The 16,160-nt window shown below is 56.1% G+C and overlaps 4 protein-coding genes across 4 annotated transcripts; 1 reads left to right on the top strand and 3 right to left on the bottom strand.

Annotated features, from left to right (window-relative positions):
* Positions 1-462: 462 nt before the first annotated feature.
* ACA1_290130 (glutathione Stransferase domain containing protein) lies at positions 463-2,483 on the bottom strand (the record flags this gene model as incomplete). Its single annotated transcript, XM_004367947.1, has 10 exons — positions 463-594; positions 699-790; positions 875-928; positions 1,013-1,105; positions 1,179-1,302; positions 1,401-1,553; positions 1,663-1,764; positions 1,846-1,951; positions 2,084-2,152; positions 2,419-2,483. 10 exons carry the CDS (start codon positions 2,481-2,483, stop codon positions 463-465), a joined length of 990 nt encoding a protein of 329 aa, XP_004368004.1.
* A 177-nt stretch (positions 2,484-2,660) lies between these two features.
* ACA1_290120 (uncharacterized protein) lies at positions 2,661-6,223 on the bottom strand (the record flags this gene model as incomplete). Its single annotated transcript, XM_004367946.1, has 14 exons — positions 2,661-2,954; positions 3,061-3,191; positions 3,287-3,433; positions 3,514-3,661; positions 3,743-3,843; positions 3,923-4,039; positions 4,117-4,529; positions 4,596-4,674; positions 4,751-4,850; positions 4,945-5,098; positions 5,170-5,297; positions 5,366-5,602; positions 5,691-5,772; positions 5,844-6,223. The coding sequence occupies 14 exons, from the start codon at positions 6,221-6,223 to the stop codon at positions 2,661-2,663; spliced, it is 2,511 nt and encodes an 836-aa protein (XP_004368003.1).
* A 308-nt stretch (positions 6,224-6,531) lies between these two features.
* ACA1_290110 (eukaryotic translation initiation factor 2alpha kinase 1, putative) lies at positions 6,532-14,384 on the top strand (the record flags this gene model as incomplete). The annotated part of the gene is made up of 35 exons (XM_004367945.1): positions 6,532-6,597; positions 6,686-6,804; positions 6,895-7,000; positions 7,073-7,192; positions 7,299-7,396; positions 7,464-7,578; positions 7,655-7,775; positions 7,852-8,000; positions 8,085-8,194; positions 8,249-8,539; positions 8,604-8,735; positions 8,795-8,954; positions 9,031-9,147; positions 9,245-9,401; positions 9,483-9,593; positions 9,665-9,795; positions 9,825-10,082; positions 10,140-10,247; positions 10,338-10,376; positions 10,457-10,720; positions 10,813-10,971; positions 11,077-11,208; positions 11,279-11,398; positions 11,498-11,652; positions 11,741-11,900; positions 11,995-12,124; positions 12,217-12,420; positions 12,527-12,667; positions 12,758-12,825; positions 12,900-13,069; positions 13,171-13,267; positions 13,336-13,612; positions 13,707-13,832; positions 13,925-14,094; positions 14,166-14,384. The coding sequence occupies 35 exons, from the start codon at positions 6,532-6,534 to the stop codon at positions 14,382-14,384; spliced, it is 5,100 nt and encodes a 1,699-aa protein (XP_004368002.1).
* Positions 14,385-14,499: 115 nt separating this feature from the next.
* ACA1_290100 (Krr1 family protein) lies at positions 14,500-15,985 on the bottom strand (the record flags this gene model as incomplete). Its single annotated transcript, XM_004367944.1, has 5 exons — positions 14,500-15,165; positions 15,242-15,337; positions 15,418-15,515; positions 15,627-15,838; positions 15,945-15,985. The coding sequence occupies 5 exons, from the start codon at positions 15,983-15,985 to the stop codon at positions 14,500-14,502; spliced, it is 1,113 nt and encodes a 370-aa protein (XP_004368001.1).
* Positions 15,986-16,160: the final 175 nt, after the last annotated feature.

Raw genomic sequence — 16,160 nt, 5'->3', positions numbered from 1 at the left:
AGTACCATCTCTTCTTGGGCTCGCTGCATGTAAACGTTGATTGGTGGATTCTATTCTAGAAAGTGACCCATTGGTTGTTTTTAACCACCGACATTCTGGTTTGGTCCCCCACTTGCGGGCAGGGCGGGGCAGGGATAGTCATTAGACGGAGAGCAGCCCCGGCATTCCTCATCAGAAGCGCAGGCCGCGACCACCTCCTCCCTGGGCAGTTCGGCTGGTGGTGAGCAAGAGGTGCACAAATGGCGCTGTGATCCTTCGTTTTAAGCCATCATTGTACCGCGCACGTCTGCACATGCAGACGCCCCCCGTGTGGACAGCAAGCTTGTGGAGCTGCTGTCCACACCCCATCCTAATCAAAGAAAACCAACAGATTGCTGACATCAACGAGCAATGCTCGTCATCGTGATAACAAGTATTACTTGTTTGTCGGTGGGTCGAGAGCAACGCTGTTGATGTGTTGATTTAGGCGAAGAGCTGGTCGCGGCCGTGCGGGGTGGCGAAGTCGATCTCGGGGCCGGCGGGCACGATGCCCAGCGGGTTGATGCGCGGGTGGCTGCCGAAGTAGTGCTCCTTGATCTGCACCAGGTTGACCGTCTGTTGTTTGTTTTGCGCAGAGTCTGGTGGTAAGCCGATGTACGACACGCAACACGCAACACGCAACACGCAACACGCAACAGCGCAGCCAGAAGAACACACACCTCGGCAATGCCGGGCCACTGGTAGACGTCGCGGGTGTAGCCCCACAGGTTCGGGTAGTCGGCGATGCGCTTCTTGTTGGTCTTGAAGTGCTCTGCGCTCGGGGCCACAGGTCACAGTGAGCAGCGCTGCGTTTTCGTGGGGGGGCGAGGACAATGGGCGAGGGGACGACACGTACGGACATAGACCGGGTCGAAGCGGACCAGAGTCACGAACAGCCTGATGTCGGCCTCTATTGTCATGGGTGGTCAATGAGCGATTCGTGATGGTTGTGTGTTGTGTGTGTGTTGTGTGTGTTGTGTGTTGTGTGTGTTACCGTTGGGCTTGTTGCCGCCCAGGAAGCGCGTCTTGGACAGCTTCTCCTCGGCGTCGTCGAGCGTGGCGAAGAGGACCTGGAAGGCCTCCTCGTCTGTGTTGAAGGGGGGGGGTGAGTCAACTCTGGGGCGCGCCGGGGCGGGGGCGGGTCGGGTCGGACGACGTACAGGCGGCCTGCGAGGTGGCGAAGCCGCACTTGTAGACGCCGTTGTTGATCGTCTCGTACATCCACGTGTTGAGGGCGTCGATCTCCTCCCTCTGCTCGGCCGGGTACAGGTCCACCTCGGGGTGCTGCCATCGCGCAACCCGTCAGTGACCGGAACCACACGACACACACGACACACACGACACACACGACACGCGTGCGGGTGAGAAGAGAGAAAGGAAACCTTGGCGAAGGCATTGAATTCGGTGTTGAACATGCGGATGATCTCCGAGCTCTCGTTGTTGACGATCTTCTTGGTCTGCGAGTCCCAGAGCACGGGCACGGTGTACCTGTCGGCGTACTGCGGGTCGTGGAGCTCGTACAGCTCACGCATCGACTGCAGCAACCCAGCAACAACCCAAATATTAGCGCCGCGTTGGACGACACACGACACGCGCACCACCGCACACGCACGCACGCACACATGACACACCGCGCGGGGGTACCTTGGTGTTGTTCAAGCCGTCGTTGGTCTTGCGGCCACCGATCTCCTGATCGCTGAACACCCAGCTCTTGGCGCCGGTGGGTTCGTCGATGACGCCCCAGCGCTGCAACGTTCGCACACCGTGGATTAGCATACCGCAGTGCGTGTGCGTGTGCGTGTGCGGTGGTGCGTGTGTCGTGCGTACCGGAGCAACGGTGTGGACGGGGATGGCGTCCTGCAGACCCTTCAGGCTACGGAAGGCGAGACAGCGCGAGGCCCACGGGCACGCGTAGGACACGTACAGGTGGTACCTACACCCGGGTGCCAAACAAACAACCGCGAGTGAGCCATCGATCACTCTCTTCGAGGAAACGCGACCGGTAATTGACGGACCCGCCAACGGAGGCGAATAGAGGAGGAGAGGAGGAGCGGGGTCGTCGTACCGGCCGGCCTCTGCCTTGTAGCCGGAGCTGCCGTCCGCGGTGACCTTGTCGCGGAACGAAGTCGGCTTTCTGCGCGAATGAACACGTGGGCGCGTACGTGGGGTTAATACAATGTTTGTTGGCCTAATTGGAGCATTTTACCCATTTAAGTACAGTTAAATTATTTGTTGGGAATTCTTTTTTCGGATTAACCTATTCTTGCACACTTTTTTTAGTTCTGCCTTTATTTATTTTTTTAATAATATGAGATTTAATAAGTGATCATGAATTGAAAATAAAATAAAATAAAATAAAAATAAATAAAGGCAGACTAAAAATCCATAAGATGAAGGCACCTCTCGAAACGGCCAGTGGTTTTGTCGTTCTCCTGGAGCGAGTTGAAGATGCGCTGCGTCGCCATGTCGTTGTTGGTGTTGTGTGATGTGTGCGTGCGGATAGATGGAAAAAGGTGGTGCTTGGTCAAGCTTGAAGCTTTTTGGCAGTGTGTGCCCGCTGTCGCCGTTTATTGTCCTGGGAAGGAATTCGAATAATGGAAGCTTCCATTATTCGAACCCAACAAGACGACTGTTGATGAGCATCATCGACCTGTGGCGCTGCTGTGGCCAACGCCGGCGCCGCCCGACGGTCCCGGATCTTCTTCATCGCCATCGGCGGTGTTGATGGTCAGGCCGTCATTGCCGTCGTCGGCGCCGCCGCCGAAGTCGGAGGAGCGAAGGCTGAGCGGGACGATGTCCTTCCCGCGCGCGTCCCACAGGCTGATCTCCTCCGTTGGTTGGTTCGTGCCGTCCAGGAGCGCCACCTTGTCGCCCTCGTCTTCCGCGTCGGCCCGATACAGCGGAGCCAGCTCCGGCTGCCTGTAGGCATCGACCGTCTGCACCAACAATAATAAATAAATATAAATACAAATACAAAATAACAATAAAATAAAATATAAAATCAGAAAATAAATAGGTGGTGTGAGGTGAGTGGGGAGTTACGTAGGGTGCGTCCATGCGGCGGGTCTGAACGCCGTCGATGGGGCCGTAGCGGGCGGCCGTGGAGAATTTCTTTTGGACCCAGATCCAGAAGAAGCCGGAGAACAGCGGCAGCGCGAGGAGCCCGCCGCTCTCTGCACCACGCGGAAAAGAGTTGATGATGGTGATGATGATGATGATGGGTGGCCATCGAGGAGAAGGAGGAAAGACGGAAGTGGGTGGGTCGAACCTCCGTAGCCCTTGGCGCTGAGCACGCCGGCCATGGTGAGCTGGAAGAGGAGGAGGGCGGTCATGATCTGGTGGAAGATGCTGTGCCACAGGATGCCGCCGGACTCGTATTGCGAGCGATAGACGTGGATGATGTTGTATCGGTGAGCTGGCGCGACGAGCACAGGAGAGACCAGTCAGTGCCCGAGGCGGAAGTGTGTAGGCACGTTGGGAAGAGGGAAAGGGTACAGAGGTAGGCGAAGAAGAAGTAGACGATGCCGAAGAAGGCGATGGCTGGCGCCATGACGCTGAAGATGAGGACCACGGAGAAGATCAACACGTCCATCGACACATGGTCGGCGTAGTCAAACTGGCGCGGCTGCCTGATCTCCTGGCGCTATTTCGTGGTGCAGACACAAGCGAATGTGAGCGACCCAATCGTTTCGGAGCGGAGAGCGGAGAGCGGCCAACAACGAACCTCCTCCGCAGTTCGTCCCCGCAGCCACAACCAGAACAAGCGGCTGTAGAGCTTGAAGAACGCCGAGTACCGGATCAGCTTGAACGGAGCTCGGCCCAAACCTGATGAAAGGGAAAGCACGCGACCAAGTGTGAGCGAACGCCTGCGTCGAAGAGCACTTGCGCCTCAAGACGAACGCACCGACGACCAGGATGTAGTTGATGAAGAACACGGATTGCTGGGGCAGCGAAGAGGCGAGCAGGCCTATCAGATCAGGTGGCCTCGACAACACGATCTTGAGGACCTTGAATATGGAACCTAGGATCGCGCAAATGCGTTAAACCTAGGTTTAGCAAGGTTGGTGTGCGTTGGTGTGCGTTGGCTGTGGCTCGTACCACCGATAACGGACACGAGGAGCAGGTTGAACACCTGGTAGGCCCAGTGGGCTTGGAGTACTGTCCGCTCCTTCTTCTCCTTGTCGTGCCATCCGCACAACTCGACGCACTTACGAATGATCTCGATGGTGAGGTCGTTGAAGATGAAGAGGATGAAGGACGGCAGGAATCCCTCGACGAAGCCGATGAGACCGGGCGCGGCGGCGATGATGTCGTTGAGCCACGAGAAGTAGTGCACCTGGGCCAGGCTGTGAATGTTCGCCAGACCGACGATGAAGAGCACGGGCACCGACCAGAAGAAGATGAACAGGAACATGAGGATCGATGCGATTAGTCCGCGCACGATGTGCTGCGTCTTGCTGATGTGCAGATTGTCCCACAGTATTGCACCAGGCGCCGGAGCAGGGCTCACACTACAAGAACAACGCGTACCGCATGGTTAGCCTACGAACAGTGTGGAAGGCAGCGAGGTAACGTACTGGAGCTTGTCGGGGTTGGCCAGAGTGTGAATGCAAGCAATACGCGCCGGGAACATGGAGTCGAAGGTGATATAACCGACTGTACAGCAAATAATATGAGCGCAGAGAAAGAGACGCCTGGGCAGCTGATTTTGGCTCGTTGAGAAGGAACGCACCGCTTGTCTTCTCGAGCTTGGCCTCAGCGTTTCTCTGCAGCTCAAATATCCTTTCCTCGCTGTCATTCAGCTTATGGACATAGCGACTGAGGGCATCTACCTGCTCACGTACCAGAAAAAAAGGGGGTGAAAACGCGGTTCAGGCGGTCCTCGCACAACTTGGCCAACGACGCCGACGGTGTAAGGTACGGTACCTTGGGACCCACGAGGCCGCCCAGGATCCGTCGACCAAACACCTTCCAACCGATTCGCTTCTGTTGACGCTTCCCCGTGTGCTTTTCGGCGTATTGCACGGCCTTGAGCTTGTATTTAAGGGTCCTCCGCTCGCTGAGTAGCTCATGCAGCTTCCTGATTCGTGGTAATTTGTAAGACAAGCCTGTAGCGTTGTTGTTGTTGTTGTTGTGTGTGTGTGGCCGCACCGTGCATCATAGGGAATTTGAACGTCCACCACTCGGTCGGGGTAGTTCTCTTCAAACCAGCGCCGCAACGCCTCCTTGCTGCGCATCTTCTTGGGAATCTCTTCAGCAATGATGGTGTAGTTCTTGATCTGTTCTCAAATGACCACATCTTGCGTGAGCACTCGCACGCACAAGGCAATGCGGGGCGAGTCGTTACCTCTTTCGAATTGAGATGCTCGATTCTGTCTCGATAGTAGGTGCGATATGTGAAGTAGATGATGCCGTACACCAGCAGCGAGTACACGACGGTGACGGCAATGTGGGCGATGAGCCTGGGGTCGCGCGATCCGATGTTGCCCATGGTCAGCAGGCCCATGCCCTCCGCGGCCGCGAAGCCACCGGTACAGTTGAGCGGCAAGAGAAGAGGCAGCCCGAGGAGGGACATGAAGATGCACTGTTGTTCGCATTGAAGCAACGATCATGAGCTCTTTCTTGCATACATCAATGTGAAGTAGTCGTTTCCAAAGAGCGCACTCGAGTACCATGAACATGGAGAGCCGCAGAAAGCGGAAGTACATCACCGCGTCGAGGCCATGGGTGGCGATCAGCTTCGCGTCCGAGTACCTGAGCACACAGCCGCAATCGCGAGTGAGAACTGCGGCGCGTGATCGCTCACAGAGTGTGTTGGTGCATACCGGAGAGTGGGCATAACCCAGCCGAAGAGGCCGCTGTGGAAGGGATAGCAGGCCGTATCGGACAGGTGGCTCGCCACGCCAGTGGCGCCCGGGCTGCCGTAGGGCCGGCCGTGCCGCCGCGCTTCGGCCTCTTTCTCGAGTGCAGCACGGTTGCGTGCGGTGTAGCACACGGGGGCAAAGAACTGGCGGAAGCCGAGGGCCTTGATGGGCCGCAGCACGCTGAAGAAGAGGAATCCGATCAGCCCTATGGCCAAATTGATGTAGGCCGTCGTGTAGAATGCCTCGAATGAGGTGTCGTTCTCTCCTATGGTCGAGTTGTAGGGATCGCGCAGTTGCAACGTATGCACGAGCACTGGACTTGGACCTTCATCGCTATCCATGGGCTACGAATGTTGTTCGAGCTGCAGGTGATTGAAGTGTCGTTGTATATTGTAATCGAATTGTTTCGGCTCCCGAGACATGGACGCAAGCAGCGGGCTCGGGTTCTCCCTCGAGCCTCCATCTTCCGGCAGATCTCTTTCGCTTTCCTGCTGCTTGCCTCGCTTTTCCTACTTTTCGCAGCTTGGGAAAAAACTTTTCTTTTGCCAAAGAAAAACAAATCCATCTAACAATTTGTTTTCCGATTTTTTTTTTGAGTGAGAAGGTAGCGCAGCTGCAAGGTGTAGAAGTGCGCGAGAGATACTGATAGATGGACAAGAATGAAACCAAGGAAGCGCAAGAGCAAGAATTGGAAGCGATAGAAGCCATTTTCGCCGTATTTTGCTCCCATTCCTCTACACGTTCATTATTCTTTTCTTTCATCACTGACTCCCAGCCGCACACTGCTTTGTTCGTTGTCATAGGATGACTTCAAGCTCATTCCAACGACATGGGGCGGCCAGCCCCCACAATTCATGATCCGGCTCTCACCGCCACCGGGAATGGTGGACGAGATTTATGCCAGCGTGTGGCTCACTATACGGTACATATAGTTCATCTTGTTCTTATGCGTATTAATTTGATCATTTAATGGTTCGATTCTAAATACTCTTTAAATCTTGTTTTTATTCAGATTCACTCGCTCGTACCCAAGGAACGCACCCATCATTGAGCTGGAAAAGATCGAAGGCCTGTCCGACGAACAGTTGGCAGAGCTGCAGTCGCTTCTCGAGAAGGAGGTATTGTGTACGCAACCACTACACGGTGTCCAGCGTGCTCTCACCACATGTCGCCGCTGATTGTTGATGCAGGCCAAAGGGATGCTGGGACGTGAGATGGTGTACGACCTGACTGAAATCGTGCGCGAGTTCCTTCTGCGCCATAACCACAAGACGCTCTCCTTCTACGACGAGATGATGCTCCACAAGAAGGTTCTACACTCAGCTCTTTGTGTTGCTTTGCTTGTCTTTAGCATCTGCTCAAGTAGTAGAGATCTGACGTCGAGCCTGACGCGTTGGTGCTTGGCTCACCTTGCAGGAGGAGGAACGAGAAGCGCTGGAGAAGGAGCAAAAGCGAATGGTGGAAGAAACCAACGAGCGGAAGAAGAAGGAGGACCCTCTGGAGCGAAGGATCAGGTAGGTGCCCTACACTATATTTTGGCCACCGCTCGACGTCAGCTGAAAGCGATTGCCTCTCTGTCAGGGAGGAGTTCAAGCGAAAGGAGGAGGCTCTTCGCAGGATCAAGAAGAAGGACAGCGACTGGCTGGTGCCCATGGACGACGATATGTCGGACGATGATGATTATGGAGACTACTCGGTACGTGCACGATCGCTCACTACTCGAAACGACCACCGGAACAATCGCTTACGCAGGTGAGGGGTCTCCAACGCAGGAGGCGAGCGACAATTCGTTTGTTCCCGCCAAGGGCAAGGAGAAGGGCGTCAGCGTGGCGATCAAGGCCAACGCGCTCGCCAAAGGTCTTCACGATCGCAAAGAGGAGGTGGTCAAAAAAGGTACCAGTCCGTTCGTCAGTCCATCTGTCCGTCACCATCGAATGCTTGTCGTACAGGTCACTAACTGCCTGTGTAGGCGACAACCAGCCGATACGGTGGAAGCGCAGAAACAGCCTCGGCAGGGGTACCTTTGGCGAGGTGATTCTGGGCATGAATCTCGGTACAAGGAAGCTGATGGCGGTAAAGGAGGTCAACTTCGGAAACGTGCCCGACATCAACAAAAAGGTCAGTCTAATACTCATAGCTTTTACACCCCGAGCTTGAACTGCTAAGTCCTAACCCACGCTCGGTGCTGTGTGGTTGGATCAGATGGACCTTGTTGCAAACGAAATCGAGTCATTGCGCGCGCTGCGGCATCCCCACATCGTGGATTACCTCGGCACCGAGAAGGAGGACAACACGCTACGCATTTTCCTCGAGTATGCCCCTCACCCGCTTCTGCTTTCGAGTGTGTCGTGTCTGGTTTAGTACAGGCCTGACCTGGTCATGATTAGGTTTGTCGCAGGGGCCTCATCTCTCGCACAGCACCTCAAGGAGAGCGGCGGTTTGAACGAGACGATGCTGCGAAAGTACACGAGACAGATTCTCGAAGGGCTCAAATACCTCCATGACCGAGGTGCTGTGCACGGTGACATCAAGTGCCTCAACATGCTGCTTGATCACAAGGGCAACCTCAAGCTCTCCGACTACGGCTGCACCAACGCCAAGATCAACGCTCTGCTTACGGCCAAGGCGAGCGACTTCACCAAGAACACGCCGAAAAAGTATGTTGTTGACCTTTCGCAAGCTCTCCAATGCTGTACCTTCGCGCTAACGACGTTACCACAGGGAGGACGATATATTCAGCTTGGGCGTAGCCGTGATCCAGATGGCCAAAGGCATGCCCGACGACATCAACCCGGCCATTCCCGACTACCTGTCTCGTAATGCAAAGGACTTTATACAGTCTTGCTTGCGCAGGTACGCCCGTGTGGCTGGGTCTGTCACGTCTTGAGTTACCACTCACGCGCATCACGCAGGAGCTTGAAGGATAGACCCACCGCACATAAGCTGCTCCTGCATCCTTTCGTGGCCGACATCTCCACGCCCAATCCTTGGTACCTGCCCGGCAGCCCGCCCTCGTCCGTTACTCCAATGCCTCACCGGCGGCCCATCGACGAGTCCTCCACCCAGTCCTCGGTACATCATGTTCCATTCTGCTGGCCTATGTCTGCAACGTGCGACACTTCTTACCACGGGTTGCTCTGCCGCGCAGATGAGCTCGGGCCACGAGTCTTTGGCGCATTCGCAAAACAACATCAACTCGCGCTATCATGCTGACTTCATAGAGCTGGAAGAGCTTGGCAGGGGAGGGTTCGGCTCTGTCGTCAAGGTGCCCTGTTCTCTCCTTGAAAAGAACCGGCCTGTGCAGCACCCCACCCCCACCAACCCCCTAATCACTTTGTGCCTCCCACACGTCATGACATCAGGTCAAGAACAGACTGGACGGCCGTCTGTATGCGATCAAGAAGATCAAGCTGCACCCGGGCGATAGCTTCAACCAAAAGATGTTGCGCGAAGTCACCACTCTCTCGAGGCTGAACCACCAGTACGTTGTACGCTACTTCCAGGCGTGGACGGAAGGAGGTACGCGCACCCAATTCAGAATCTGTGGAGCGACTGGAGGTCTCCATACCGGACACCAACTGATCGATCGCGAAACCACAGGCGCGGACAGCACGCTCCCATACGAGGAGGATGAGGACGACGTGGAAGAGGAGGACTGGCTAAGCAGCAGCTCCATGACCTCATTGACCCGAGACTTGGGTCTGAAGCTAGGTACTCGATCGAGGGATCTTCTGCAGCTACCATGGATTGAAGGCTCACTGCTCTCCAAATGGCCACGACAGACGCGGCAGAAGCCAAAAAGAAGAAAAACGCGGGCGGCGGCCAAAAGGGAAGGGCCGCGCTGGAAAAGAGCAGCGACAGCGAGGACTATTTCATTCGCGACGGCCAAGACGACACTGATGATGACGCACAGGTGCGTGTGTGAGCCTTTTTGCCACCAAGACGCACCCCATGGTCTTGACTAAAGAGACTGTGGACATGGCCTGTGTACAGGACGACGATGGGTTTGACGATGAAGGAGCAGATGAGGACGACCAGGACAACCACGATGACTCTGATGAGGAGAATGACGACGACGACGAAGATTACGATAGCTCAGATGCTACGACCACACATGCCAAAGGACAAAGGGCGAGAAACGGCGCGCCCGAGACTCTGTACATTCAGATGGAGTACTGCCCCGGCGACACCCTACGAACAGTAAGACCGGCCTCTCCTCTCTTTGAGCTCCCCGAACTAATCGCTGTTGTTAATCAGGCCATTGACAAGGGGCTGTCGGACGATGAGATCTGGCGTCTGTTCCGCCAAATCCTCGAAGGGTTGAACCACATCCACCTCCAGGGCATTATTCACCGTGATCTCAAGGTACCTCCGCCGCCGAATATGGACTGCACACACATGTGCTCTGCGTCACGACAACTGATATCTTCGATGCTATGTCCGTGACATGCGCAGCCCATGAATATCTTCCTCGACCAAAACGGAGATGTCAAGGTAAACCGCACACGCACACCGCACGCACGCACACGACGCGTTGGCAAGGGGTGTATGCTCACTCTATTCTCGCTCGATAGATCGGCGATTTTGGCTTGGCCACGACTGGCACGGGTCGTGTGGCGAAGAAAGAGCTGCGGGAGTTCGCCTCGCTCAACTCGTCCGTGGATTCGGTCTCGTCGCTGAAGGAGAGTCTGACGATTGGTGTGGGCACGCCCTTCTACTGCAGCCCCGAGCAGCTCAAGGCCGGCACGCACTATGACCAGAAGGTCGATCTCTACTCACTGGGTATCATCCTGTTCGAGATGTGCCACCCGATCACCACCGGAATGGAGCGTGCTGAGGTACACAACGCTGGCCCTGGCCCGACCTCTTGACTGCGCAATGCGCACCGAATGTGCCACAGCTCGAGCTCACATGTCGTTTTTTGGCGAAGGTGTTGACGGCCCTGCGTAACGACATGAAGCTTCCGAGTGGCTTCGAGAAGGAGCACTCCACCGAGGCGGAGCTCATTCGCTGGCTTTTGCAAGAGGACCCCAACGCTCGGCCCACCACCATGGAGCTGCTCAAGAGCGACCTCCTGCCCGCCAAACTGGTATGCGACCCGTCCTGCATTCATTCATTCATTCATTCATTCATTCATTCATTCATTCATTCATTCATTCATGTGCTAATGGTTTCACGCGTGTTTGGGACACAGGAAGAAGAAATCCTGAAGGAGGCGTTGCGCACGATCACGATTCCAGGCACCACGATCTTCAACATGCTCATCGAAAAGCTCTTCTCGCTGGTGCCCGATGAGCACCTCGACTACACCTACGATTCGCACGCGGTACTGCCCCCCCCCGCCAACCAGCATTAAAGTCTCTTCTCCCTCTGACCACTGTGTCTTCTTCGCACAGACGAGCAAGCTCCACAGCACTGCAGAGCTGCTGCTGCGCGAGCAGGCCTTCCACAGGATCACCGAAGTATTCAAGCGCCACGGAGCAATGCTGCTCGAAACTCCTCTCCTCGTACCCAAGGTACCGTGCCTTGTTCCTTGGCTTTGTTACATTTGATCGGAGCAGCGGTTGCGCTTTGAAGAGGAGTCAACTTACTCATGCTGAACATTGCGCCCACAGAGTGGCGTACTGGAGGAGGGAAATGTGGCTACGCTCATGGACGACAGCGGATCGGTGCTGATGCTGCCCTACGACCTCACCCTCCCCTTTGCCCGCTACGCTGCTCACAAGGACATCGTCTCGCTCAAGCGATACAACGTCGCGCGCGTCTATCGGTGCGCCGAGAGTGTTTCCTTTTCGTTCATGTTCAAGTCAAGTTTACTACTTCTCACTAACACCTGGGGTACCCAACCAACATTACAGCAAGAATCCGGCAGGAGGCCAGCCGCGCGAGCTCTTCGAGTGCGACTTTGACATCATCGGACCCGTGTCCTCCCGGTCGGTGCATGATGCCGAGACGATCAAGGTGCTCGTGGAGGTCCTCGAAGATTTTTCCAAGCAGCTTGGCCCGTACTCCATCAAGGTGCGCCCCAGTGCGATCGCACACGCGATACCCGTGCTGCGCGTATGGAAATGGAGAACTAATAAGGGTCCTCTCGCTCTCAACGGTACAACAGATCAATCACCACAAGATCCTGCTGGCGATGATGGACATCTGCGGTTTCCCGAAGGAGACCCGCGCCAAAGTGTGTCACGTCATTGAGCAATTGTGGAAGCGAAAACAGCGCCACCGCGGTTCCTTCACAAGTACTACGCAGCCCTTCCCCGTCTTGCCGCTGCACCGTTCGAGTGCAGTGTTTAGCAGAGCATCAACAGTTCACTGACATTCACCATAGCAGCGCAAGGCAAGACCGGGCAGACAGCGGGAGCGGGTCCGTTGCCTTCGACGTCACCGTCGTCGTCGGGTTCGGGCATCCCCAACACAGGCCCTGGCGGGAAGCCGGACAACAAACTGTGGACCAACATCAACAAGTACCTGCTCAAGATTCCAGGCGTGAGCCAAAAGTCGGTGGATATGCTAAGCCAGTTCCTCAACCTCAGAGGTAGTCTTCTAGAAACGCGTGTGTGTCGTGTGTGTCGTGTCTCGTGTGATGTGGGGTGTGCATGTTATGAAGGGAGCTAACCATCGAGTGAATGTGAATGGAGCAGGCGACATCCAGACGATGCTCCTAAAGCTGGAGAAGTTGATCAAGGGCCACCGACAAGGCCAAGAGGGACTCGAGGAGCTGCGCCAGGCAGTCAAATATCTGCAGATTTTTGGTGTTCTTGATCGCGTGTTCCTCGACATCGGTAATCTCCCCCCCCCCAATCCACCCATACTTCATTTATTAGTCGCGTTCACTCACGAGAGCCGCCCCTTTAACTCTTTTTGCCGCACAGGATTGGCCTACAATTTTCTGTACTACGATGGTCTCATTTTCCAGGCTGTTCTCCAAGAACAGAACGAGGTAACGCTTCCCTTCACCTTAACAACCAAATGATGAGATGACTCTCTCACACGCATGCGCCTGTATTGGTGCAGGTCATCGCCGCTGGCGGCCGTTACGACGGGCTGGTGGCCAAGTTTCAGCCTCCCAACTCAACTTCAAGCGCTGTAGCTGCGGTGGGAGTGAACATTGCCATCGCCAAGCTCATCAGCAGCTTTATCGCCTACGAGACCCGCAAGGCAAAGAACGAGGGCCGCAAACTGAGGTGAGTGAGCAGCCCTGCCCCACTTCTCATCTACACTTTCCCTCGCGTGATCTGATCGTCAATGCCATTGACTGGCCGTTGCGTGATTGAATCCTTCCCAGGAATTGCGAAACAGAGGCATACGTTTGCTACATTGGACGAAACATGGTGGAGGAATGTATAGAGATTTGCATGGAGCTGTGGGCCAAGAACATCAAGGTACACCCACTTCCTCCTCCTCCTTTTGCAACGACGCACAACCACACTCACCTTTACTGTGTGGCCAGGCCGAGTACATGGACGGGGCATCGAACACCGCTATCGGCGGCACGGGGCTGATGGGCGCGGCGGCTGGCGCCAACGCAATCACGGTGGGCGGCGGCAAGCACACCATGGAGGAGCTCTTTCTCGCCTGCAAGCAGGCCGGCGTGCGGTGGATGGTGGTGCTCAAGGACCGCAGCTACGAGAAGACCAAGATGGCCAAGGTGCGGGACGTACAGACCCGAACGGATGCCGACGTCCACAAAAAGGATCTCGCCGAGTACCTCTCGCTTTTGAAATCAGGTACGGCTCCACCTTTCCTCTACCATCTTCGCGCTCTGCTCTAACCCCAACGTGTGCCGCGATGACGACGACGACAACGACGATTGGGATAAAGGTGCGGCGCTGGCCCAGCTGCAAGCGGCGGTGAAGACGCCCTCGAGGGAGATCAGCCGCGAGGCCATGACGGAGATGGTCGGACCCACAACCTCTGGAAACAACGTCAACACTCGAGGCTCTACCGGTACTCTTTATTCCATGATGAGAGGAGGAGACCTTTGGTGGATTGAGCTGACCCTCGTGCGTGTGATGATGGTGGTGATGATGTTGAAAAAGGCGGAGGCAAGGGAACGAAGGACAGCGGGGGTGGCTCGTCGGGCGGCGTGTACGAGGTGACCATCCTCAACACCAATCTGCCCTCGCGCCGCAAGAAGCAGATCTCGCTCGACGTCAACAAAGCGCTGGGTCCGCGCATGACCAGCGTCGTCAGTCCGAACAAAACAAAGGTTTGTACCACACGACGCACACGACGCACGACACACGGTGCTCGGTCAAGGCTAAGTCGGGGGTGGGGCAGGTCTGGGCAGTGGAGCTGCCCGTGCAAGTGCTGCGGGAGCTGGTGGCGTGCGCCGGAGGCATCGGGTTCCACCAGCCCATCCAGAAGTACCCGCGATTCAAGGACGCCATCATCGAGCTGCGCGACGCCCTCACCGCACACGACGCGGCGTCCATGCCCCTCGTCTTCCTCTACTCCATTCCCGACGGCAAATACGAGCTGTTCCTCTTCCGATCTTGATGAAGAAGGTGAAGATGAAGAGAAGACGAAACGTTTACCGACAGAACCAACAAAGAACCAACAAAGCTCAGCGAGCCGCTTATTTCTTTTGTGCTCCGAAGAAGCCTACAGAGGTTTACTCACCCCGAGACTGCTTCTTGGCCTTCTTCTCCTTCTTCTCCTTCTTCTCTTTCTTCTTCTCCTTCTCCTTCTTGTCCTCGGCGCTCTTCTCGATCTTGCTTCCTCCCTCCTTCTTTTGCTTCTTCCCCTTCTTCTTGTCACCGCTCTCCTCGCTCTTCTCCTCGAACTTGCGCTTCTTGCTGCTCTGCTGCTGCTGCTGCTCTCCGTCACCGTTCCACTCCCGCTTCTTGCTGCTCGAGCTGCTGCTGCTGGAGCTGCTCCACCTGTTGGCCGCTCGCGAGTGTCCACCACCGCCATCGCCGCCGCCGCCGCCGAGCTGCTTCTCGCGGCGCTTGGCCCGCTTCTTGGCGTTGAGGTTGAAGTGGCGGTAGGGCGCGAGCTTCTTGAGGCTCACGCGCTTGTTGAGCTCGGCGTCGGGCAGGGTGAGGATCGTATCTACGTCCATGCCGTAGGACTTGGGCTTCACCTGGCGGTACTTGAAGCGACACGGGATCTCGCCGGCGATCAGGTCCTCAAAGTCGAGCGCGTAGTACTTCTCCAGCAGCTCGTCCATCTTCCGCTTCGACTCGGCCTCGGCATCGGGCTGGGCCTGGCCCGCTTCTTCTTCACCGCCGCCGCCATAGTACTCCTCTTCATCGTAAACCTCTTCGTCAGCGCGCTTCTGGAAAAAGAACGAAGAAGAACGAAGAACGAAAGTCAGTGCACAGTGGTGGGGGGGGGACGAGAAAGGCGCGTACATTGCCGATGAGCGAGCCGACGGTGTTCTGGAGGCCAAAGTTCTTTTCGCTCTCGTCCGGGTCCTCGTTGAAAACGGGCATCTCCTCGTCACCCTCCTACACACACGACACAGGCGCACGCGCACGCAATCAGGGCCACGTTGTCGCTGGTGCGCGCAAGACGGAGATGCGCGTACGCCTTCGTAGTAGTCGTCGTCGAACGTGGAGGCCATCTTGCGGTCGTGCTCCGTCGGGTCGAACTCGTCCTCCAGATACTCCTCCGCGAAACCCAGATCTGCGACACCCCGCCCACCCACCTCTGATCAGCCCCGCGTGCGTGTGCGGTTGTGCGTGTGCGCACGCGCCAAGTGTGGTGGTAAACTGTTGTTTGACACGCGTGTCGTACCGGAGGCGCCGCTGGTCTCCTGGATCTTGGAGAGCTGCTTCTTGATGCTCTCCTTCATGAGGTTCTTGATTCGCTTCAGCTCCTCCTCCTTCTGAGTGCGCTCCAGGGCCTTCTTCTCCTTCCGCTTCTCGCGCTTCTTGGCCCGCTTCGAGTCCTTCCTGCGCGCCGAATCCTCGATCACGCGCGGGTGCGAAATGATCTGGTCGCTCCCCCTGTCCACGTCGCGCGCACCCCCAACCGCTGCGGTTGTAAGACCTCACGCCCCGACGCCAGCGCACGCGCCACCTTAACGAGTAAACGAGAAAAAGAAACACGCACTCTTCGAGGTAGTGGAAGGCCACGGCCTCCTGGTGCTTCATCTCGAACTCCTCCTGCTGCTCGATCGCCTCCTCGTCCTCCTCGTCCTTTTTTTACAAGTGTAATTTGATTATTAGTTCCTTATTTTTCCTCTATTCTTATACTTATTCATAATTTATATTCTTCTACACAGAAGAAGAGAAAAAGAGATAGAGAACATTGGCCACAGGTGGCCAC

Source organism: Acanthamoeba castellanii, assembly GCF_000313135.1.
Source record: "Acanthamoeba castellanii str. Neff unplaced genomic scaffold scf7180000084777, whole genome shotgun sequence".
In the NCBI taxonomy this organism is placed as follows: domain Eukaryota; phylum Discosea; order Longamoebia; family Acanthamoebidae; genus Acanthamoeba; species Acanthamoeba castellanii.
Note: the sequence above shows the minus strand (reverse complement) of the source record. Positions and strands in the feature narration are given on the sequence as shown.